This window comes from Puntigrus tetrazona, chromosome 5 (assembly GCF_018831695.1).
Source record: "Puntigrus tetrazona isolate hp1 chromosome 5, ASM1883169v1, whole genome shotgun sequence".
Taxonomy (NCBI): domain Eukaryota; kingdom Metazoa; phylum Chordata; class Actinopteri; order Cypriniformes; family Cyprinidae; genus Puntigrus; species Puntigrus tetrazona.
This window is the reverse complement of record NC_056703.1, coordinates 5,411,387-5,435,748: the sequence shown is the minus strand read 5'-3', so window position 1 is coordinate 5,435,748 and position 24,362 is coordinate 5,411,387. Positions and strand designations below refer to the sequence as shown.

The 24,362-nt window shown below is 39.6% G+C and overlaps 2 protein-coding genes and 1 non-coding gene across 4 annotated transcripts; all 3 read left to right on the top strand.

Annotated features, from left to right (window-relative positions):
- The first annotated feature begins 617 nt into the window (after positions 1-617).
- ranbp1 (RAN binding protein 1) lies at positions 618-5,183 on the top strand. The gene is made up of 6 exons (XM_043238965.1): positions 618-774; positions 1,941-2,077; positions 3,376-3,533; positions 3,610-3,738; positions 4,261-4,323; positions 4,556-5,183. Exons 1-6 carry the CDS (start codon positions 760-762, stop codon positions 4,699-4,701), a joined length of 648 nt encoding a protein of 215 aa, XP_043094900.1. The 5' UTR covers positions 618-759; the 3' UTR covers positions 4,702-5,183.
- Positions 4,355-4,485, top strand: LOC122346225. The gene has a single exon (XR_006251120.1). It is a non-coding gene; the product is annotated as a small nucleolar RNA SNORA77 (small nucleolar RNA).
- A 1,097-nt stretch (positions 5,184-6,280) lies between the features above and the next one.
- Positions 6,281-23,080, top strand: golga3 (golgin A3). Of its 2 annotated transcripts, none has more exons than XM_043239633.1 (24): positions 6,281-6,343; positions 7,410-7,699; positions 8,707-8,850; positions 10,001-10,113; positions 11,036-11,742; positions 11,832-11,943; positions 12,977-13,283; positions 13,467-13,669; positions 14,250-14,387; positions 14,628-14,789; positions 16,296-16,664; positions 16,766-16,843; positions 16,945-17,208; positions 17,552-17,646; positions 17,917-18,133; positions 18,314-18,457; positions 19,190-19,387; positions 19,490-19,606; positions 19,716-19,855; positions 20,025-20,157; positions 20,773-20,895; positions 21,515-21,679; positions 21,781-21,935; positions 22,613-23,080. In XM_043239633.1, the coding sequence occupies exons 2-24, from the start codon at positions 7,558-7,560 to the stop codon at positions 22,770-22,772; spliced, it is 4,386 nt and encodes a 1,461-aa protein (XP_043095568.1). In that variant the 5' UTR covers positions 6,281-6,343; positions 7,410-7,557; the 3' UTR covers positions 22,773-23,080. The 2 variants fall into 2 exon arrangements, with proteins under 2 accessions (XP_043095568.1, XP_043095567.1); XM_043239632.1 differs by having other exon boundaries at positions 8,707-8,973.
- The last annotated feature ends 1,282 nt before the right edge of the window (positions 23,081-24,362 follow it).

Here is a 24,362-nt window from a genome sequence, read left to right as displayed (position 1 = left end):
GATGCTTTCGAAGGTATTGCTTTTGCACACAACCTCGGGGGAAATAATCACGCTGGATTCGGCCTTCGTTTTCTTAAGATCTTTCACAATGCTTCGCATAACCCAGAGTATGCAGAATGCAATAGTTTATTCTTGTTTTATGGTGCATCACATAATATATCAGGCAACTTTAAAAACAAACATAGAGATAAAATACGTGCCATGCAACCTGATTGATTTTTGTCGTAATAAGTGCCAAACAAAAGGCATGTGTATTTTTTTTTATCTATTATCATGCAAATTCAAACAATTACAGCATTGCTTTTTAATTATGCACACATAATTGTCACAATCTAGGACTTTTACAAAAAAAATGTATAAATAAAAACATGCATTAGGTAGTTATACAATATAGTATACCTTTAAACACAGTAAATATGTATTTGTTGGCTATGGTGGAGAAAAGTTCATTTTGGTTGCTGAAACTGTTCTGAGATGACTATCAAACTTTAATAGAGGTCAGGGCTCTAAAGAGGGTCTGGACCATAACACCTGAACAAGAAAAATATACATAAAAAGCATAATTTGTTTCCTACAGCTGGAGCTTTAATAACCCCGCAGAATTTGTGCGTGGCCGAAGTGCGCGCTGACGTCGTGCTGACGTCACCGCCTCTCTTCTCCGGTTAGGCGCGCGCGAAAACAGCGGAGTGAAATCTCACGAGCTGACGCTGATCAAACCGTACAGAAACTCTCCCTAATCTCCAAACATCTGCAAAAGCCATGGCTGACCCAAAGGTAGGAACGCCGCCGTGTCCGTCTTCCGTCCCTTTCGGACCGCGACAGGCGGTTATTTTGGGTGTTTCGCTGGCGATAAATGTTTTATGAGGGTCTTATTTAACAGAGAGTGAAAGAGCAGGTGTTTTTTTTCCTATTCCTGCCTGGCGCGCTGTATTATTATTACACGTCGTGCATGCGCTTTTCTACCTACTGTTCTAAACGCTTTAATGCTTGTGTTGTTATTAAACCTTGTCAAATGCGTTCGCGAATAAAATCACGCTGCATTGTCGGTAGCAGCTGTAACGTCTTGAAATTCATAATTGTATGCGTATTTGTGTTCGTCACTTCCTTAAGCCTAAAGCGCAGTCGACTATCCGTGCTTTTATTGAAGTAATAAAAATACCCAGCGATGTTCCAAGTAAATACAGCTTATGATTTGAATGGAAACGCATCATGCTAAGATCACGTTAGCCTGTGTGCGTTAGCATCGTTAAACCCGCAGCACACGCGAAGTTCAAAGCCGGTTTATTAACACCCTTCCGGGTTCGTCTGCGCGTTTTAACCGTATTTGCTCGGTGTGGTCAAAACTGCGGGGGCGAGACGGAGATTTAAACACTTAAACGCATTTAGGCCTCTCGTTAGCCCGCATGCTAACCGACTGTCCACTTTTGAGAAAACTGGTGCAACTCGCACTTTGCCGTAACCGTCCGATATCCGTTCAGGCGCAAAACGAGCCGCTTCGCAATTTTAACCGAGCGAAACTTCACTGAAAGCGGCCGAACCAGTCCAGAGCTTCACGTGTGCAAGAGGTCTGCCGAGAGAGTTGGAGGGGAAAAGCCTCTGAATAATGCAAGCTGCGAGGCCTTCGTGAACGTTAGACCCCGCGGTTCATGTTCACGGCTCAGAGCCGGCGGGCGCAAGTTTGGTTGCAGCAGCACATTCAGAGACAATAGGCCAAACTCCAGAGAATGATCCCTCCAAATCCCACAGCCTTTCACTCCACTGATCTGATGAGCAATGTGGAAGCAGGAGCCCCGCACAGCCGGGATCAGGACATTGTGAAGCTCAGCAGAACAAATTCTGTAACAAATTCGTCCATCCCGCCTGCACCAGACCCCGGTTTGCCCCGTTTTATTGTTTCTAAGTTGAATTTACAAAACTGCTGTTATAACTTCCCCCTCCAGGAGGCACAAGATGATCACGAGGCGTCCACAGAAAATGTTGAGGACTCCAACCACGACCCTCATTTTGAACCCATCGTCTCGCTGCCTGAGCAGGATGTCAAGACCCTAGAGGAAGACGAGGAAGAGCTTTTCAAGATGTAAGTCGCTAAATCCGAACGGGGCGCGTTGCTATTTCGGGTGATATGGCAAAAAATAACTTCGTGTTCCACAGTCTTATCGTGTTAAATTTAAAAGTTTGAGTAGAAAGGCACCTGAAGCTAAGCGAACGGTCAAAACGAAGAAGTTTGATTTGTGTTATTTCGTTGCATTTATTTTATTGATAACTCTTAAGTGTTCAGGTGAGAAATAATATCGTAATTGAATAATCAGATGTATAATGTCTCTGTATAAATGAAATGTTTTTCTTGTGTTGTCTTATTTATGTTAATGACAGAGACCTGAAGGCTGCTGCCACTGTAATCTAATGGATGCATCTAATATACTGACACCCATCCTATTTTCTCAAGCGTTAATGTTCCCTTAAGACATGACCGATTGTGTTTGTTATTAGGCATGCACTCAAAACCTGAAATACGCTTTGTCATTAGGTTTAGATTAGGTTCTCTTTTCTGGCTTTCTGTCATTTTGAATATATCTTTGAATATAAAGCGTGTCACGCTCTTTTTCTAACTGGAAGCTGTGCAGATATTTACATGCGGATATAATTAGGAAACGTTTACGGGACAGAAATGATCACTAGCCCTACAATTTGTAGTAGATTGTGGGCACCTTCAAGAGCGATCACGATACAAAAAAACCTTCAGATTCCAGTGGTTTAGATTTCTGATTCAGCAAAACCTACTAGCCTAGCTAATAGAAACCTCAAAGATTATTATAGAAAAGTAGACAAAGACACAAAACAATATCAGAAATAAACAAAGCGCTTAAGTTTTTCAAGAAGGTCTAATATTTTAATAAGCAATAATAACACTGCATAATCTTCACTGTGTAAGTTGCATGCAGATTAGTCGGTTAAATCTAAAAAAAAAAGTGTTTGTCAAGAGCAGTAAAGGATTTCTCTCTTGTTTTGATGAACATTAAGGGCCCAGACTGCTGCAGGTACATTAAGAGAAAGTATAGGTTTGATATCCTACTAAATCTGATTATCTCCTTACCGTTGAGGTTTGCATAACCCACAGCATTCACGAGCACACTCAAGAATACGGCCATATTGAAAGTTATTGAAACACAATGAATAAAACTGAGCTATTTTTCATTGTTTTCACATCTTGCGCTCGAGTAGTTTTAAAAAATTGCGTCAAATGATAAACCTTAAGGTCCTTCATCCCTTTTAAAGTACCAGTATGCTCATTCGTCATGGTTTCCGTTCTTTAATATGATCTGGAAAATATATTTGACCGCTGACGAGTTCGACTTCAATGTGATTTCCACGTAGGAGGGCAAAGCTGTACCGTTTCGCCAGCGAGAACGATCCCCCGGAGTGGAAGGAGCGCGGGACGGGTGACGTCAAACTCCTGCGACACAAAGAGAAGGGTTCCATCCGCCTTCTCATGAGGAGAGACCGTACCCTCAAAATCTGTGCCAACCATCACAGTGAGTGCAGCAGTTCGTCTGCTCGGCTTCTGTTTTCCGACCGCTTTGACTGATTTCTGGAAATCCCTTGCTCTAGTTATGCCGTTGATGGAGCTGAAGCCCAATGCAGGCAGTGACCGGGCCTGGGTGTGGAATACACATGCTGACTTTGCAGATGAGAAACCCAAACCAGAGCTGCTGGCCATTCGATTCCTCAATGCAGAGAGTGAGTACAAACGAACATTTCCAGAATAAATAATTTGGTTGAATCAGTGTGTTGTAATGTTTTGGAGATATCGGCTGGATTTTTTTTCCATTCGGAAGATTCGTAAAACTGCTATAGTGTAAAACTGATATTAAAAGTAAAGGCTAAACTTTTATTTGAAGGAGAATGGGAAAGTTCGTCAATGGAACGTAAGAAGCGCCAGATGATCTAAGTGAGGGCAGAGAGTGTAAAGAGGATTTGGTTTCTGCTGATAAGTTGGAGAACATGCAAACTTGATTGTAAGAAAGGGGAGGAGTTAAAGTGGAAAAAATGACCTGAGGTTTCCAGCATATGCCACCTTTGGATGATGATAAATTGCACGAGCGATCCATTCAAGATCAGCGATACGCATTTAATAGATGAGTTTTAATTTCATGCAAACTGTGGCAATAGTTGCACTATATAGCCTAATTATGCTGCGTCGTGACTCTAAACTGCATTTTAGAGTTCAAAACCATTATATATTTACTCTTTTTCTTGCAGATGCACAGAAGTTCAAGATGAAGTTCGATGAATGCAAAGAAGAGGTCAGAAAGTCCCTAGAAGGTACGACGATTGAGTTTTCTACTGTTAACACGCAGACTCACTCTGTGTAAGTCTGACACATCCAGGCTTAGACTTTTTCTGTCTGCGACAGCAACTGGAAGAACGTTATAACCTTGCCTTGCTATTCGCTCGGGAGGTGACCGTGTCTTCTCAAACATTTATTTCGTTTTAATTAAGCTTACAACGGAGTACTCCAAATGCCTTTTTTTTTTTTTTTAATTTTCTTCCACAGGTAGCATGAACAGTGCTAACAAAGTGGCGGAGAAGCTGGAGGAGCTGTCTGTGAATGAGGACAAGACAAAGAGTTCAGGAGACAAGAAAGAAGAGGCGAAGGAAGAGAAGAAAGAGGAGAAGGCTGCTGAGGAGGAGAAGAAATGAGCCCAGGAACGTAGCTTCATACGGATCCTCCACTTGCCATTTTCCCCTTTTCTACAACAGACTCTGAAAATGAAAAATTGGACACTTGTTTTCTTTTTGGCCTCGACTTCACAAGACCTTGGTGCCACTCTTAATGCGTCCATTTCTCAATCATTAAGATGTTGTGAGCTTTTGTCCCATTCACAAACTCTCATATCGCCCTTCATTTTTTTCCCCCCCCATACATTGTGGACCAGTCATCAGTCATCATGTATTTGTGTATTTACATGACATGCTATGATACAAGGCTTGTGCTATTGATTGATTCCCACATTGGGTAACCTCTTTTGTTGTTTTTCTTTTTGTACTTTAAAGAGTTATATTGCGAGTGTCTAGATGAGCACTGTCTGATAAGAGAGCGGGCTGTATGAGTTGATAGGGAGAATGAGTATCTGAGATCTTCGACTTTTTCCTTACAATAAAGTCACACGAGGAACATTTGACTTCTCTGTGGCTTGAATTTACTATCGAATGACGAAAATGATTTTTTTTTGTGGAGGGCTGCATCTGGCGAATAATAAAAAATGTCAGCTCTGTCGTTAATAACTGAAGGAAGTTTTCGACCTGTTATGAGTGTGACCCTCTTAACTGGTAATCAAGGGGGGAAAAACGGTTTGCTGTCGATTGGTTGCGGCAACAAGGGTTTAAAAATTGAGGGGCCTGTGTTGTTGTGATGCACAATAAATGCTTTTGTAAAAATATAGGAAGACAAGTGAAATAAGTAGGTACTGTATAACTAAACATGCTTTTCATTCCACAAGGGTTAACTTAAATATCGAGAAACGGCACTGATCAAGATTTACAGGGCATATGAGGTTTATCATAAGGAATCTTACAATGATGGCATGCACAATAATTTGGGCTCTTAGACATTTTGTTTTATTTATTTTTTTTATTTTGAATGTACGTTTTAGGAACTGAGGTTTTGATAACGCGTTTGATGAGGAGCAAATTTTCAGCATTCCTGGTTTTTGATAAAAGCAGCAGGGTCCCTTAAATTACGTTTGATGATTGACTTGAGATCTCACGTTTTCTAGTGCTGACAAATTCTAAATCATGTAAAAGGATTGTGATCGAACCAAATTAAATACTGATGCTTTGTCATACATCAGTGTCTGTCTGGCTTCTATTTACAAGCCTAATAGGACCCAAAAAAAAGGTTTTCTGATTGATTAGCGTAGCATATCACACAAGACTTTCATTTAATAGAATTTAAGCACTTTAAAATGTTGTAAAAATTGTATATAATCGAAAATGCTGCTAATTGCAGCATAAGGTATATGTATATATATATATATATATATATATATATATATATATATATATATATATATATATATATATATATATATATTAGATAAATTCGCATTAAGTTAATTTAGATATATAGAGATATGTTTTATTTATATATTTATGTGTGTGTGTGTGTTAAGTTACTGTGAATTGGTGTTATAAAATCAGGGGATTTTAAAATATATGGATGTTTTCGCTTTATTACGCAGCAATGCGGAACCTTTATTGTTGAGAGGAAACGTACCGAGTCGGATCTGTTTAAAGGACGGAACCTAAACAGCCACGTAGTATAGGCAGGAGCACGTCTGAGGTTGGTGCTTAATTATTTTTTTTACTATTACTTCTTATCACTACACCGATTACTCACCGTTTCACGCGATAATAGCTTTGCAGAAGCGAGGTCGCGTTTCAGTGTCACTCATCGGTTGCCAAAGGTTTTCGGATGTCGCTCGATGTGGCTAAGTGGCTAAAGGCTGATGCTAATCAGATCAGAGATTTTATAATAACGAAGTCGAATTGACACAGCATCCCCCGTTATTTTTTGCCGTTCCCGTGCTGCTGATTTATTATTTATTATGGTTAGTCCGTTTGTGGCAGCGCTTTCGTTTCCAGTTTCCTTAAAGTCAGGGATATTTTGTCTATGCTGAAAGTGACAGTTAATCAAACGCGCTGTTGACAGCCTGGTCTGTCCGTGTGTCGTTTTTAAAACGAGTGTATCTGTGTTGACTTTACAGTTACTTCAGCTTTGGTTGCACGTCAGATGTATCTTAAATCGCACTATTCTATAGTTAGTCTCCTGTTGATGGTCAGTCTAATCATCCAACCTCGAGTGACACGTAAATCTTATTACTTCAACACACTGATGGCTTGCAGTTAGAAGGGGGGGAAAAAAAACGTTTTACTAGTCTGCCGTGGCACTAAGCTGACTTATTTCTGAATACTATAACAAAATAAACATAAGAACAATTACCCAATGCATTGGAAACCCAATAAAAGACACGAACCTTGTTAGAGTTGAAGGCATTGAAGTTTTATGGGAAAATTGAGTTCTATCATTCTTTAGTACTTTTTAGTACTTTTCTTCATTAGACACATTCATATACCTATTTTTAACATGTACATTTAATCTACATGAGGTAATGAGTTATGGTTGAAGGAGAGGTGCTTTTAAGATGATTGGATAATAATAATAATAATAATAATAATAATAATAATAATGAGAAAATCAAAACAATCAAGTGATGGTAACTGCTTCGTTTCCGAATTGTTGTTTTGTTTGAATTAGCAGTAAAATGCTAGTTTTTCTTTACTTGAGCGATGAATCTTGAACCCCTCTCACGGTAAGGATGGGTTAAACTGATGTTTCCGTTCTCCAGGATCACCGAGGACTCGAGCTGTCTGCACCCTCCGGGCCAGCCTGCAGTCTTAACCAAAGATTACAGAGCATGAAGTAAAGGTGAATTGCACTAGTGGGAGCCAGCTCATGTTCATGGATGCTAGAGCAGCATCTGTGGTTCAAGAAATATGGAAAATGGAAATAATGAAACCACCTCAGTGGAGGCCAACCCTGAGCAGCCGGACGCACAACATGGCAAAGACCCAGGAAGCAATACTGTAGAGTCTCTGAAGCCGGAGATATCCCTCGTAATGGAGAAAATCCCTAACGGTAAGTGTCCTTTTAAGATGAAACTTGATGGATGCTCAGGCTGTTGATTTAATCAGAATTGAGGCTGGTCGTTGGTACTTTCTGTTTTATAGTCGATATATATTTTTAAACTCGTGCTATGCACAAATTATGTGCAGGATGCGCTGCTTGAAAGTTGTTTGTTGTGCTCATTGAAAACCTGGCAAGATTTCAAAGTGAACATTTGCTGTTTACTGCGTCACTTGGCATTGAGATGTTTTTTTCTTCCCACTTCTTCCAGTGCTGTTTGTTACCTTATAAATAATTTTTATATATACATGTATCCACAAACTTCCCCCCGCTTTCAGTATCTGTTTCCTAAACTGTCATGGTAGCTCGATTAGGCTGTTTGACTTGTTCTGCAAGAGTTGCGCAAAATATGCTTTTCAGGTTGCTAATCACGTTTAAAAGTAAATTGACCAAAAAGCGCTAGTCATAACCTCTTAACCTAGATATCAGCTGGCTGTTAGTGTAAAGTCTCACCAAACTGCGTTTGTATTAAGTGTTTTTTTTTTTTTTTAGAAAACAAGGTATCAAAGCGCTCTTTGGTAACAATTGCTTTAAATAGAAACATTTTAGTGCTGTCAAAGATTAATTGCGATTTAATCGAATCCGAAGTAAAAGTTTTTATTTGCATTATGTGTGTGTATAAATGCATACAGAGTATATATTTAAAAAAAAAATTTGCATGTATTTTTATGTATCTATTTCTATTCATATAATCTCAAATAAATATATATATATATATATATATATATATATATATATATATATATATATATATATATATATATATATATATATATATATATATAAATAACATTTTTATTTTATTTTTTTACAGCACTAATTACAGATTTTACTCACATTAAATATTTCATTTTCTAGGCCTACAATTGTAAAAATGACTAGTCAGTAGTTTTACTTGGTCCAACACAATATAATAATAAACTGACTCCGTAGGTCTTGTCTCTTGTCTTTTGTTTTAGGCCATGTCAAAGCAGAGCTGTTGCCAAACGGAGAGGCCGTGGTGGAGTGTCAGGAAAGTCCCGGAGGCAGCACCCCACCTCTGGCAGCTCCATCCCCGGGCAGCCGCCTTCCCGATTCCCCTCTGAGCGCAGAGCCGGATCCAGGTGTGGCCTCTTTCCCTGACAGCCTAGAGAAGTCTGAGGCAGCTCTTGCAGAGGGCTCTATTCACAAGGGTGACGCATTGCAATCGCTCAGACTAAGTATTCCTATGCAGGAGACTGAATTGTGTAAGCACACGATACCGGATAAACCCCCGAATCACCCCCTTCCCTTCCTGTCCTGTCGTGTCGTAATTCCCCCAAGTTTGGCTTTTGAGGCTGATTTAGGCTAACCCTCGCCGTTTGGTGTACCTTGTTTTTGCCTGCTCCTTCGTTTTGGCTTGCCGGAGATTTTAGCCGGACTTTCTTTATCGCGCCTAATGAATTTAATAAAAGGCTATTTAGTATCTCCTGTGATTGTAAGCGCTTTACGAAGGCAATCCCGGGGTCGTTGTGCTGGTTGGCGACTCGGGAAAGGTTAAGCTTTTCTGGGAACAGCATAAATACTGGCAAGACATTGTGTATCTTGTTAAATCAATTTGGCTTGGATGTGAAATATGGCTGAACTAATAAGGACTAACTGACACGGACACTCAAGTTTGCTTTTTTTTCTTTTTCTGACTAAAGCGGCTGGAATGGCTCATTATGGGTTGCAGAGCTGTATCGGGACCAGCATGAAGCTTCACTCTTTAAAGACTAGGGACGGGAATCATAAGACATTTAATGATTCTGGTTCCATTTCCGCTACTACAGTCAATTATTTTTCTAGTAATTCTGCTCTGAAAGACCCTTAGCAGCCTTATTATTAATTTCAGATTTTTCAGAGCAAAAAAATACACCACTAAATTAAAAAAAGTACTTTTATCTGTCTATTGCCAGCAAAAGGTGCATTTATAGACTTGTTAAGTGCAATTAATTGCATTGAATTTATGTATAATTGGATTAAATGCATTGAACGGGTCCATATTCTATATTTTTTATTATTATTATTATTATTATTATTATTTTTTTAAATGGAACCAGTTGTCAGTTCCTATCCCTAGACAAGACATTGTCAACCAAGCATTTTCTCAGCATAGATGAGCTGTTATTGTCTTTTATAATCAATATTTGCATTCAATCCAGTACTGCTTGGTTGACAATGTCTCAACTTTTCAACCGCCTATTTTTACGTAGCAAGAGTTTTGTGTTTTTATTGACCACGTCTTTCTTGTAGCATCAAAAGAGCCATCGGTGGAGATGGAAAATGAAGAAAAAATCCGCCAGGAAGCTCGTCGGCGTCTGGAGGAACAGCTCAAACAATACAGAGTACAGCGGCACACCGAGAGAGTGAGTCAGACGAATAAGAACTGTCAGTTTCTGATTGAATTCAGTGAATAGTTGGCAAAAAATTGAAAATTGGCATCATTTACTCGCCCTCATTCAACTTCTTTACAGTGAAATTGAATGGACATGGTCAACCTCCAAAAATGACAAAAAAAAAGTAGTTGCCATAGCTTTTGTGCTATATTTCATGTCTTCTAAAGGCGTGTTCTAGCTTTTGAAATAAACGGACCAAATGTTAAATCTGCCACAGCTCTCAACTATATTTAAAATGTCAGATGAAATTGCATCACACTAAGTTTGACTTCAAGATTATGAACCATTTTATTATTGCTTTTGGTCTGTTATTCACCTTTTAGTTTTTATTTTTATTTTATTACTTTTTTTTTGTACTTTCCTCTACTTAAAAATGAAAATGAAACTGGATTGGAACAGCATGAGGGTGAGCAAATCATTTTTGGGTAATTTTTTTTTGTTGTTGTTGTTGGACTTGATGGATTTAATGGTAAACATTAGTGGCTTAAGGAGGAACCTTTTCATAGCTCTTAGAACTATTGGCACCACAGGAACTAGGAGTAATGTAAGTACAAGATGATTAGCCAAATTCATATGAAATGCCTGACATTTTTTAAAAAGCCATGTTTACTTCATGAATATGGAAAACAGATGATGCTGCAAACTTTTGTCTGCAAACTTTTGTCTCTTAGCCGAGCTTTTTGCTCTTTCAGTCGCACAAACTGTGCTTTACATTCCAACCACGTTATGACGAGACCTACGACATCCTCCATTCCCTTTTTAATGTTTGTAAATGTTTTGAATAACGTTTCTGCTTTAGAGATCCAGAACTATGCGGTGCGAAAGCCCCTATTGATGAACCGTTCTGTTTTTGTCCGGTGTCTTATTGCATATTAATTTCTTTCTCATTCAGACCCGGCGTTCCACTCCTAAGAGCCGCCCATTCAGCACTTTGGACCCGGAGCTCATGCTCCACCCCGAGGGTCTCCCACGGGCCAGTACTGTCGCCATGACTAAAGAATACTCTTTCCTGCGCACCAGCGTTCCTCGCGGTCCCAAACTGGGAAGCCTGGGGATCCCTTCAAGCAAGGAGAAGAAATCCAAATCATCTCGCTCCAACAAGATCCACTCTCTGGCCGACTACAGAACTCCTGAATCTGACGCTAAAAGCACAGATGCGCCGGGCGGGCTAGTTTCGGCGTCGGCCGACTCGTCGTTTAGCTCTCTCCACTCCACCATCAGCTCGGTCTCCACAGTTTCGGAAATCAGCGTCAATTCCGAGACCAACGCTCACGAATCATCTCAGCTAATCAGAGACAACGTCTCTGAGGTGGATGGAAGCGAATCGGGTTTCAGAGCTGATGGTAATGACAGCGATAGCTCGTCTTATAGTAGCGTGTCTACTACAGGGACATATAATATGTTAGCTGCAATAGTGAACCGGCCAAAGGCTCCATATACTGTCGAAGGGAGGGAGATTGCTCCGGAAGCCATGGGCCACTTTCCATCACTGCAGCAAGTCCTGCAGGCAGCCTCTGAAGAGAGGCACATGGAAGAGCTGGAGCAGGAAAGAGAGGGCAGCGTGGAGCCTCGCAGTCGCAGGGACAGCTTCTCCAGCAGGTATGAGTAAATATTTTTTACACGTCTTTGCTCGTCTCGAAACCAGCCTGTTTCACCCTCATGATGACTGCTGGGTTATGCCTTTGCAGTGTGTCGTATGGGAGCTCTGTGATGGGGACTCATGATGAGATGCTGCAAGTGCTGAAAGAGAAAATGAGGTTAGAAGGACAACTGGAGTCTCTTTCCTCCGAGGCCAATCAGGTGAGATAATACTACAGTCCCAAGTATATGTCCATTATTTGCTACTTGCTACCAACAGAATCTATATAGGTAATTGAAATATCAGTGTGTCCTATGATGTGACAGAAAAAATAAAAACTTTTGAAGATAATCTTTTCTCATGCTGTTTGTAACTCTATGAATGAAGATTACAATTCTTGTTGTTATTATTATTATTATTATTTTTTTTTCTTCAACATTCTTGCAATGTAACACCATAGAACAATTTTTATTTGTTAGTTATTATGTATCTATTAGTGGTTGACTGACTTGATTTTTTTTATAATGGCTGAAAGAGAGCAGAGTGGTTAAAATCTTTATAGTTAGTTATTTTAGATATGTATAAAACGTACATAGCAAACAAATAATGTACAGCATTACTGCAGTATAATTAATATTTATTTAAAATATTTATTATAAATTATTTTAATGATTCAAATTACAGTATTTTGTTCTCAGGAAAAAATTAAAAATGCAATCAGGAATCGCTGTAAAAGTCACAGTTTCTATTTTATTATTATTTATTAAATGCATCCTTGCTAAATAAAATAAATTTAAATGAAAAATCCTAATCCCAACTTTTTAAACAGTTGTTTGTTTTTTTTTTTTTTTTTTTTTTTAAATCAACATCATCAACAATAAACATTAGCCTAATCATTTTATATTCCATAAATTTTTTCTTTTTATTTATTATACAATTAACAAAAGCAAAAAATGCTAGCTTGCTATGTTTTTCTATTCTATTCTATTTTTTTTTTATAATTAATTGTAATTAATTAATTATAATAATTTTTTTATATAATTACACAAATAAAAAGTTAACTGAGACTTGTCATAGCATGTGTATATGCTCTTTCGTTGATTTTAATTGTTTCCATTGTCTTTACTTAGATAAAAGCGTCTACTAAATGAGTGAATGTAATATTTATTTGTTGTTCTATACTTCTGAAGAACACGCTTCTTTAAAATGTGGTTGCAACCACATGGATCATTTAAAACCTTTCTCTGTTACCAGGCTCTGAAGGAAAAGACAGAGCTCCAGGCCCAGCTGGCTACAGTAAGCGCCCAGTTGCAGGCCCAGGTGAAGCAGACCCAGGCCAGTCAGGAGAAGCAGAGCACCCTCACCTCCGAAGTCACCACACTACGCTCCAGCTGCTCTGCTCTGGAGAAGGCCATGGTGGATCTCCAGGCCAATCTGGAGGGGAAGAATGCCAGTCTGTCCTCATTGGGCAATGACCTGCAGCTGGCTGAAGAGCAGTACCAGAGGCTCATGGTCAAAGTTGAGGAGATGCAGCAGAGCCTGAATACCAAGGACAACACAGGTGAAGACGAAGTATTAGATAATGTTACGATTGAGTCTGGGATATTAGTCTCAGCATATAATTACTTATGCACTTATGCGTTTAAGTTAGAATTTGGCCTTCTGAATACATGCTAACAAAATTAAGTAAAATGTTGAGTAGATGTTTACATAGCTTTCTCCTATTCATCGCTTCTCCGCTTAGTCTCTGAGCTGCGGCAGCAGATGGGAGGCCTACAAGCACAGCTTCAGCGGGTCCAGAGCGAGAGGAACGCTCTGCAGAGCAGACTGAAGACCTCACAGGCAGAGGTGGACTCTCTACAGCAGCTCCGCCTCTGGTACCAGCAGCAACTGACTGTGGCACAGGAGGCACGAGTGCGACTGCAGGGAGAGATGGCAAACATGCAGGTATAACGGCCCGCTAATGTCACGTTGTGAGCTCAGGAAGGCAGTGTCGTTTACAGAAGGATGAAGAGATTGTAAATATCGCAAGGGTGCCGTAGGTGAAATGCAGCTGACCGTTTACATTTCGGGGTTGGTAAGATCGTTCGTTTTTGAAAAATGTTAGTTCTCTAGGGCTGCAGATATTTATATTATTAATATTAATTGTTTTACATTGTATGATGTCCTGTGACGCAAAGCTGAAATTTCAGCATCATTGCTCCAGCCTTCAGTGTCACATGATTTCTCAAAAATCATGGCGATTTGCTGCTCAAGAACCATTTCTTTATATTATCAATCCTAAAAGTGGTTATGCCGTTTTCAGTGTTGCATTAACATGAAAAAAAGACAATATATGAATAATAATTAATAATTGAATGCATCCATCTGAACAAAAGCAGCAATTTCTTAAAAAAAAAAAATAAAATCTTACTGACCCTAAACCTTTAAGCGACAGTGTCTGTATTCAAAAGCCTATGTTTATCAGAAAGATAAAAATGCAAAATGCCCATCTGTGGTGTGTATTTGTTTGCGTATTTACTTTCAGGCGGGTCAGATGACTCAGATCGGCGTGTTGGAAAATCTAAAGATGGAGAACGTTACTCTGTCTCATAAACTCACGGAGACGAAACATCAATCAATCAAAGAGAAGGAACGGATTGCTGTGCAGCTACAGAGTATAGAGGTCTGGCACACTAACAATACTTTTTCCTTTTTTTTCTTTCTGTCAATCTGACATCACCTGCTAATTTTCAAAATTAACTCCGTTTGGGGATTAAATTCGGTTTTCAGTTAAGTGTGTTTTTTACGAAATGCTTTATTTATTTTGACTTTAATCAATAAGGAAAAAGTTGAAATGAAGATCATGTCTAAAGAGCATAATAATAATAATAATAATAATAATAATTTACTGATTGGAATCCAGGTAGACATGTTGACTCAAGAAGCAGCCATCCATCAAATTCAGGAGGCAAAGTCAATGGTAGAGGAAGATCTTCAGCGCAAGCTAGAAGAGTTTGAAGAGGAGCGAGAGCATCTGCTCAAACTTGCCAACACGGCAACAACACTGGAGCGAGAGCTCGATCAGGTGACTAAATTCTCACACTCACTACCACATTTGTCTTTTGCTGTGTATTCTAGTATTTAAGATCTCACCCGGTAATTAAAGGTCTGCAGATTCAGACCAATCAACATTTTGCTCTTAAAAAAAAACGCTTAAACGCAGGTTGCTGCACAGAGACTTTTTTTGTAATGTTTTTTTTTGTAACCCTGGAGCATAACCAGAACCAAGTAGCAGAGGTATATTTGTAGCAATGGCCAATAATGCATTGTATGGGTCAAATTGATCTATTTTTAGGAGACCTATAATGCCCCTTTTCACACGATGTAAAATAAGTCTCTGATGTTCCAAGAGTGTGTATGTTAAGTTTCAACTCAAAACACCTTACAGAACTTTTAATTGCCACTTTTAGGGTATGAGCCTAACGAGCAGTTTTCTGTCTTTTCCTTTAATGCAAATAGAATTGATCCAGAAACCAGAACATCAACTTAACAAAACATCAAACTTAAAGTATAACTCAAATTAAAACTGAAATAATAAAAATTATATAAACCATATTAAAATATATTAAAAACACAGCTTAATAAAAATTATTATAACGTACAACTAAATTACAAAACTTTTATATATGCAATGATATAATATGACAATGTATAATATAATATAATAGAGAAAAATAAGACTGGCAAATTAAACTGCATTTAAATCAAATAGAAGAGGAAGAGGGCGGAGATTTAACTGCTCAAGCTCCATGCTTGCCTTTGCAAATAAACACACAACTGTCAGTGCAAGTCTGTTCTCTTTACTGAAAACGCACTCAGGTTTAAAAGTCAGGCGTCTGACAGTAGTGTGCATAAAAAATACATTTTATAATTGACACAGACAGGAGCATGGCAGGATAAAAAATAACTCATGGTGACATGGCTATTACAAAATTTGTAAGAGCTCAAATGCTTCTAGCGATCGACTTCATGTTGCTTTCATATGTATTTTTAACTTCCACGTTTCGGTTTATGATCGTTCTGGTGGCACTTGAAGGCAGCATCAGTGAAAACAGACAGACAGTGGGAACTTTAGCAACATTTCCCTTGCGTGGTGCCAAGAAGTTCTTTTAAGGAAGGCAATTTAGAAAAAGTAACGCCTGATACTTACTACTTCTGGAGGTGTAACGCTTAGCTGGATCGCTTGGCACTAATCCATTTTTCAGATGCAACTTTAGTGAAAAACCCCTGCTTTATACTGACCCTTATTCACAAAGCAGTCCGGTGTAAAGGTAACGAACAATAATGGCGGACCGCAGCTTCTCACTCTGTGTTTATGCTAATAGGGCAGAGAGCGTTACCAATGGGTGAGATTTTTTTTTTTTTTTTTTTCATCTGTGACGTCAATATAGGGAGAATCTCAAACCGCTTGTTTGGAGAGCCTGCTACTAACTTATTGGTTTTAAAAATAAACGATTTTCACCATTACAAGCTGGTTGTTTTCACACGCTGCGGCCACAAAACTGATAATGACCGATTCTTCTCTTTCAAGGTCAAACTCATTCTCTCCCAAAAAGATGCCCAGCTTGAATCGCTTCAGCGCGAGCACCTAGAGCTGATGAAGCAGCTCACCATTACTCAGGAGACCCTCCAAACCAAAGAACAGGCCCTTAATCAGCTGGAGGCACGTTACCAGGAGCTTCAGGCCCAGCTGGAGGAGCTGCAAAACGATGCCACAGCTAAAGAGGAAACCATGCAGTATCTCCAAAATGAGAAAATAGTACTGGAAGTTGCTCTGCAGGCGGCACGGGCTGATAAGAGCGAACTGGATGAAGGAGCGGAAAGGCTTGGGGAGGAAGTGCTGGTGGCGTCCGACACTCTTGACCAGCTTAGGCAGGAAGTGCAGGTTAAATCAACCCAGGTGAGAGGTTTAAAAACAAGCAGTTTTTTTTTTTTTTTTTTTTTTTAATCAAGATAATTAAAATGTTTTCAACTTGCGCATTTTCCTTTTTTCTTCACAAGATTGAAGCTCTCCAGCAAGAGAATGGCAACCTCAAAAAACAAGCACAGAAACTAAAAGAGCAGTTCATGCAGCAGAAGGTATGATCTCAGTCTATAGAGTGTAGTCCATTGGATTTATGCAGATTTGTGTCACGTGGGAATTGGTAGAAATGTCCTCGATCTGCTCTGCTTTATTGCAGGTAATGGTTGAAGCTTACAGGAGAGATGCCAGCTCCAAAGACCAGTTGATCTCGGAGTTGAAGGCTTCTAAAAAGCGACTGGTGGCGGAGGTGAAGGACCTGAAGCAGGAGCTGTTAAAAATGGAGGGAGAAAAGAAGAGCGCAGAACAGGAACAGGCTCGCCTGCAGAAGGAGGTGGAGAGAGTCCAGCAGCAAATGAACGGTCTGGAAGCCCATTTACAATCTGTACAGACAGAGAGAGACCAACTTGACTCTCAGCTGCAGGTACACACGTACTGTAAAAAAACATTTATTCAGCAAGAATGCATTAAATTAATCAGAAGCAAAGAGGGCGAAGGCAGTTATGATGTTTCAAAAACATTTGTTCATTTTAAGATTTTTTTTAAATTAATATTTATTGACAAATTTATTTTTATTATTTTATTTATTTTTTATTTTATTTATTTTACATTATAATATGTTTTATTATTATTATTATTATTATTATTATACAGTTTTTTTTTTTTTTTTTTTTCAAATGCAGCCTTGGTGGGCACCCCATTTTAGGAAAAAACTTTTAAACAATAGCGTATAGCATATTTTGACACTTTCCACATTGTTGCCTCAGTCCCTTCAGTTTGACCAGAACCAGCTGGCGGCTGTGACCGAGGAGAATGAAAATCTGAGAAAGAGGATCGAACAAATGCAGGATGAAGCCAGAAAGTGAGTCACAATCACACCGCCTCTCCTGCCATAAGGGTTTCCATAGTGACCGCTGCTCAGTCTTTGACATCATGAATATGATGTGACATATAGACAATAGTGCACGTTTGCTTGTGATTTGCTTGCATCTTCAGAATTAAATGATGAGGAATCGGGATGCGTTTTTTTTTTTAAACCAACTGTTGATTTAACAAAGTAAAATGACTTTGAGGAACATCCCCAAAAAAATCAATCTAACTTGCTGTTATGTGCTGCTCTTTCCTCTTCCAGGGCTATCTCGGAGCAGAAGGTGAAGATGAAGCGTATAGGCACAGATTTGACCAGTGCACAGAAGGAGATGAAGGCCAAGCATAAGGCCTATGAGAACGCAGTTGGCATTCTGAGCCGCAGGCTGCAGGAAGCCCTCACCGCCAAAGAGACAGCTGAAGCTGAACTTGACAAACTCAGAGCCCAGGTTTCAGAGGGTGGAAACAGCCAAGAACTTCAGGTAAACTGCTACCGATGGTCTGCAATTTAAACGTAAAAAGAGATGCATAAGTACCGAAGATGTATTGTTCTTAATCAAGTCCAGTTTACAACCGTTCGCTGCGGTGCTGCGTTCAACTACAGTTTCTCCTCTTTTTCAGTAACGTGACGAGCTGATGTGTGTTTGTTGTTATTGCTTCAGGCCAAGCTAGAGTCCCTGCAGGGAGAACTGAAGGCAGTGAGCCAGAGTAAAGCCATGCTGGAGAAAGAGCTACAGGAGGTCATCACCCTCACTAGCACGGAGCTGGAGGAATATCAGGAGAAAGTGCTGGAACTGGAAGACGAGGTGAGAGAGAACCCATTTATGGTAACTTATAAATGGCAACCCTTTTTTTTTTTTTTTTTTTTATAATTAACATGATTACATGCACATCTTTTGCAGTCAGAAAATCAGATTTAAAAAAAAAAAAAAAAAAACATTTTCAGATTCACCAACTTTATTTATTTGATGAAAAAACAGTACAGACTGTAATGTTACTAAAAATCTGTTACTCCAGTCTTCGATGTCAAATAATCCTTCATTAATTATTCTAATATGCTGATTTAGGACTCATAAAACCTTTTATTAACATTTTATAATAATAATAATAATAATAATAATAATATTATAACAATAATTATAATAAAATTATAATTAAAAATATAATAATAATGAATGCTGAGAACTGTTGCGCTGCTTAATTTAGTGCAAAATTTCTTAATACATTTCTTTGAATAGAAAGTTCAAAAGGACAGCATTTATTTTAAATTGACTTTTTTTTCTAACAATGTAAAAAATCTTGACTTTCACTTTTTGATCAATTTATTGCATCCTTGCTAAATAAAAGAATTAATTTCTTTTAAAAAATCTGAATGAACTCAAACATTTGAATGATGGTGTATTTTTACCCAGTTCATTTTTAGAAATTATGTACAATAATTTAATAAACTTGGATTACAATAACTTAAGCTGTGATTGCTGATTTGTTAATTTTATTTTATTTTCATTTCGCTGATCATTTGTTTCTTTCCCCCTCAGCTTCAGGAGTCAAGAAATTTTAAGAAGAGAATTCGTCGCCTGGAGGATGCCAATAAAAAGCTCGCACTTGAGCTAGAGCATGAGAAAGGGAAGCTCTCTGGGCTTGGGAAATCCCACAGTGCATTGCGGGAACATGCCAATATTCTTGAGGCTGCATTGGCAAAGAGAGAAGCAGATCTGGTCCAGCTCAACTTACAGGTGTGATGCTACATGTCATAACTACCTTTTTTAGATTTACAAAACTAATCTGTAGTTAATAGAAGTCTCAGATATTAACATCTCAGAAATCCTTCACTTTAGGTTCAGGCAGTGTTAAAGCGTAAAGAAGAAGAGGACCAGCAGATGAGGCAGTTGGTGCAGACGCTTCAGGCTGCTCTGGAGAAAGAGAAAATAAAAGTCAAGGATCTGACGGAGCAGGTTAATACATGGTTTAACAGCTGCCAGGCGTATCCAGTTCCCCTTGAGAACTCCCGAAGGCTTTGGTTGATTTTGTTACGTGACCTGTGTGTCTGCACGCTTTGTTCAGGTGGCGGAGGCCAAGCTGGAGGCAGCCCATAACCGCAGGCATTACAGAGCGGCCATGCTGGAACTCGGCGAGATCAAGAAAGACCTGCAGTCCAAAGAAGAGCTCATCAAAACCCTGCAGAAAGAGGCTAAAACACTTGCGTAAGTCCGTGTTTTGTCAGAATCGCAGCCGCCTCTGAAACTCACAATCAGGTGCCTAAACTGCTTTATTAACCGATTTATCATTTATTAACCTCTCTGGGTACTTTTAAAGAGCATCTTCTCGGATCGAGTTGGTGTGTGTTGTGAGAGATTTCTCTCTCTTCGACAGGGCTCAAGATGAGAAGCACTCCGAAGAGGTTTCTCATTTCCAGGAGGAATTAGCCGATGCTCACTCTCAACTCCAGATCCTTCAAAAACAGCTTGACGATGAGCTCAGCAAACAGCCTCTCACTAACCAAGAGGTACGTGCGCGGACCTAGTCAACTGTTTGAATCTTTCCTCTCTCCCAATGCCTTGAAATGCTGTCTAGGTGAGCAGTTAGCAAGGTTTACGAACCTGAGCCCATCACTAATGTGTTAAATGCAAATACTGAGAGATGTTTCAAGGTGCTGCATGTAAGTTTTTGGCTTGCTTATTTGGATATAGCTGTTTCTTTGGAAAAATAATGCTATAGCCAGTAATTCTACTCTGAAACGTGTTTTCTGGGTCGGAATGCCTTTTTGTTTTTGCAGTATCCTTTTCAACCGCTAACTGCCAAACCTGCATCTCTTAAAATGTTGGGATTTTCTATTAAGCTGCTTTTTTTGTTAAACGGCGTGTATTGTGAAAAGCGCTATGCAGGACATGTAACTTAAGGGTACAATGCTTGCACGTTTTTGAGGTTTTAGGGTTAAATAAGGTGCATGCTACCGCTTTATGCAACTTTCAGTGTCTAGAGGAGCTGAGTACAGTTTTGAAATCAACCACAAGTTAGTTTCATCTACGGCTTTGAACGCTTACTCTGTACGGAGGACTGCGACCAGCCCTCATTCACTTTCACTGTATATCACGTGTGCTGTGTTCCTCTCTCCCTGCAGGTGGAGGATCTGAAGTGGGAGGTGGAGCAGAGGCAGCGGGACATCGAGACACAGAAACAGCAGCTGGACATGGTGGAACAGTGTCACCAGAGAGAGATGGACACCCTGCAGGACACTCTACAGGTCGGATGCGCGAGTCAGATTCTGCTATCAGAACACGTATTTGTTTCGACAAACATCTGGAACTGGAGGGCCGTGATTTTAATACCTGGTTTTGTTGGGTAGCTGGGCACCGTGGGCTCAAAGACGATGTTGGAACAAGATGGGACCATATTGTTTATACCCGCTGTATAACACATGAGTTTTTAATACTAGGGCAAGATCCTCCAACTTGTTCTTTTTGCTGAATACCTATTAAGCGTGTTTTATTAGATTGTGCTGGTTTTGGCTCATTGAGGGAAATTTTATTATTCAGTTAACTCTTTTGAAGAGATTTTTAACAGAGTTAAATATATATATATATATATATATATATATATATATATATATATATATATATATATATATATATATATATATATATTATTACTGAATTTATACATGCATACATTATATGTGTGGCGTGTACATGCATACATATATACGTGTATGTATAAATTCAGTCAGAATATTTCTTGTCATGAAAGAAGCCACAGAAGCTGGAATGGCGTACATAACACAAACAAGCAACAACAACATCAGAACATGTATTATGGTTCTTTGCTCCTGAATGTTGGGCTTTTCTGTTTGATGCGGTCTGTAGAGGATAAAGGTGGAGCTGGAGATGGTTCAGGAAGAGCTCAATGGCACGCGGAAGGATAAATTCAAGCTGCAGGCTAAAGTGGGAGAGCTGAGGAACAGCATGAAGACCGTTCTTCAGCAGAACAACCAGCTCAAACAGGACCTCAAAAACGGCAAGCTCAGAAAGGTAGGGCTGGTGCTCATCTTGTTTTGACATTCAGACCACATGGACGTTTGGAAGTGTGTGTGTGTGTGTGTGTGTGTCAATATTTTCTGTCCCCACAACAGAGGATGGAAGTAAAGGGGGAGTCAACCCCAGTGACTCCGGTAAAAATCCCAGACTGCCCCGTTCCTGCTTCGCTTTTGGACGAACTGTTGAAACCCTCAGCGTCCGTCAATAAAGAACCTCTCAATAACCTCCACAACTGTCTGAAACAGCTGAAGTAAGACTTGCACACATCTTACCATACCTTTCTATGTGAAAACAAGAGGAGAGGCACATGGTAACACTATAACAACACGTTAATGATCACAATCCATATTATTAATATCTCTTATTTGCCTACGTTGATTTGGCCTATATAATGGCTTTGAGCATTCATTTTCAAGCTGCAAAATTAGTTAATTTATTAAATAAACTACTGTTCAGTAATGTTTTAGTTTTTTTGCTTTTATTCGAACAAGAATAAGAAGTGAAGAGGTATTGTTTCAGCTTTCTATTCACCATAAAATCCTGAAGTTGTATCATGGTTTTAAAAGTAACTAAATGGCACATGCATTTATAACATATATTATAACATGATTAAAACAGGAACTCATCCTTGAGCATAAAATCTGTATATTATGAGGGTTTGTGAAGCATGCGACGCCTAATATGACGCTTTAATCAGATATGAGGATTTTAAACTATCGTAAGGTTGTTACAACATGCCCTTTCTGATTAAATGTGTTCCTGAGAAGCACCACACATTTGTAGCAGGCATGTAAAACCAATGAGGACAAGTAATCATTTGAGCCGGAGTTGCTCTCCCCCGCCTCCCCTTTTCATATAAATAAAGTTACCACAACCACGTACCAGATGGCGTTCCTTTCTCGCTCATCTGATGGTCATTTCTCGCAGGCAGGAGATGGACAGCCTTCAGAAGCAGATGGAGGAACACACGGTCACCGTGACGTCGCTGGCCAGTGCAGAGGAGGAGCTCCAGAAACTGGGGCTTCATGACGGCGGTAGCAACGGATCGCCCGATAAAGAAGAGAGCGATGAGATGCAGCCCTCGTAATACACGAAGAATCCTTTAAAGACATTGTTATTATCGGAGGAGAAAGTTCAGTTTTATCTCTACGGGCACTTTTGAGTTTCTTTATTCCTTATCAACCGCCAATATTTGGCTTTATCCCTTGCTAACCAAGATTGTTCGCTTTACTTTCGGGGGTCACTTTGGTGTTCGTTTGCGTTGTACTCACTATTTATTTTAATGTTAAACGAATAGAGCTTCTCTCTCTCTCTCTCTATGTCTCTCTCTCTCTCTCTATGTCTCTCTCTCTCTCTCTCTCTCTCTCTCTCTCTCTCTCTCTCTCTCTCTCTCTCTCTCTATGTCTCTCTCTCTCTCTCTCTATGTCTCTCTCTCTATGTCTCTCTATGTCTCTCTCTCTCTCTCTCTCTCTCTCTCTCTCTCTCTCTCTCTCTCTCTCTCTCTCTCTCTCTCTCTCTCGGTTCTGTTTATCTCGCTTGGTCTGGCGTTTTTCTTTCTCATCTCATAGGAGGTGCAGAAAGAGGTTTGCGAGGGCTACCGCTAGGCTGCTCGGTCCTGCAGAAGCGAACAAACACCCACAAATGTGATCTACAGCAAACACCCAGGGCACCAGGCTCCAGTGTTGCAGTAACTAGTGACCTGTTGACCTGACGGGTCAGATGTATATTCTTGCATATCCGTCTGGTGTAGTTCTCGCTTCTTGCGCGGAGAGTTAAGCAGCTGAACTGTTCTTCCATTCCTCTGTGCCTGTGAATGAGCCGAACTCTCATTCCGTCGCCGGACAGATGCCTGATCTAGAGCCGTTCCCTGCAATATAATGCAATTATTAACTACTAAACAATCAAGGCCCCGTATCAGTCGTGCGCTTCGGAGCACAGACCGGCCCTGATTTCCCCCCGAAACCGAGCGTTCTTAGTTTTCCCAGGCCTCAAATCAAGTCTAAAGCGATGCCAACAGCTTCCTGTCTACACGCACACTGTGTAATGCTTTACCTGTAAGTCTCAGAGTTCACATTTACTGCTCTTTGTGCCGACTTTAACGCGACCTTGAGGATGCGCTTACGATGTTATGCTCCGCACCGCGGCCTCTTTCGGATCGAAACTCAGGACCTGAAGCCGCAGGAATGTACACGAGGGACTGGGAGAAAGTATTGTAGCCCTTTTGTTCGGGGTGATGTGTTATAGATCGGATCATCCAATATCGGCTAGCATCTGGGTTTTGTCTGCAGAAAAGGTCTTGATAACGGCTGTCAGCATTCGACTAGTTCTGTTTAGGGCTGCGCCTTAAAACGAATCCAATAAGGAAACTTTTAAATACTACTAAAAATGTACGGCTTGAATGATTTTTTTTTTTTTTTTTGTGTTGAGAGATCTCGGGAAATAATGTATAATAGGTTGAATGTGCTCTCGAAAGCGCTGTTGAGTGTGTTGTGCGTATATATTTATATATATATATATATATATATGAAAGGTGTTGACTTCTATTGCACAATTGATAAAAGAAAGCAAGCTTACTGACTTTCAGGTATGGACTTGATGTAAAATATTACTTTTTGATGGAAAGATTTTGCCTTTTTTTTTTTTTTTTTTTTTTTTGCCCAATACTGTTCACTTATTT

What these genes read in the sequence shown, in the direction of transcription:
- golga3 (XM_043239632.1), top strand. Translation starts at nt 7,558, where the DNA reads ATGGAAAATGGAAATAATGAAACCACCTCAGTGGAGGCCAACCCTGAG. An exon ending in TGGTCCAGCTCAACTTACAG is followed by an intron (nt 19,388 to 19,489) that starts GTGTGATGCTAC and finishes CCTTCACTTTAG; the next exon opens with GTTCAGGCAGTGTTAAAGCG. An exon ending in TCAAGGATCTGACGGAGCAG is followed by an intron (nt 19,607 to 19,715) that starts GTTAATACATGG and finishes CGCTTTGTTCAG; the next exon opens with GTGGCGGAGGCCAAGCTGGA.
- ranbp1 (XM_043238965.1), top strand. An exon ending in AATCTGTGCCAACCATCACA is followed by an intron (nt 3,534 to 3,609) that starts GTGAGTGCAGCA and finishes CCCTTGCTCTAG; the next exon opens with TTATGCCGTTGATGGAGCTG. An exon ending in TCGATTCCTCAATGCAGAGA is followed by an intron (nt 3,739 to 4,260) that starts GTGAGTACAAAC and finishes TTTTTCTTGCAG; the next exon opens with ATGCACAGAAGTTCAAGATG.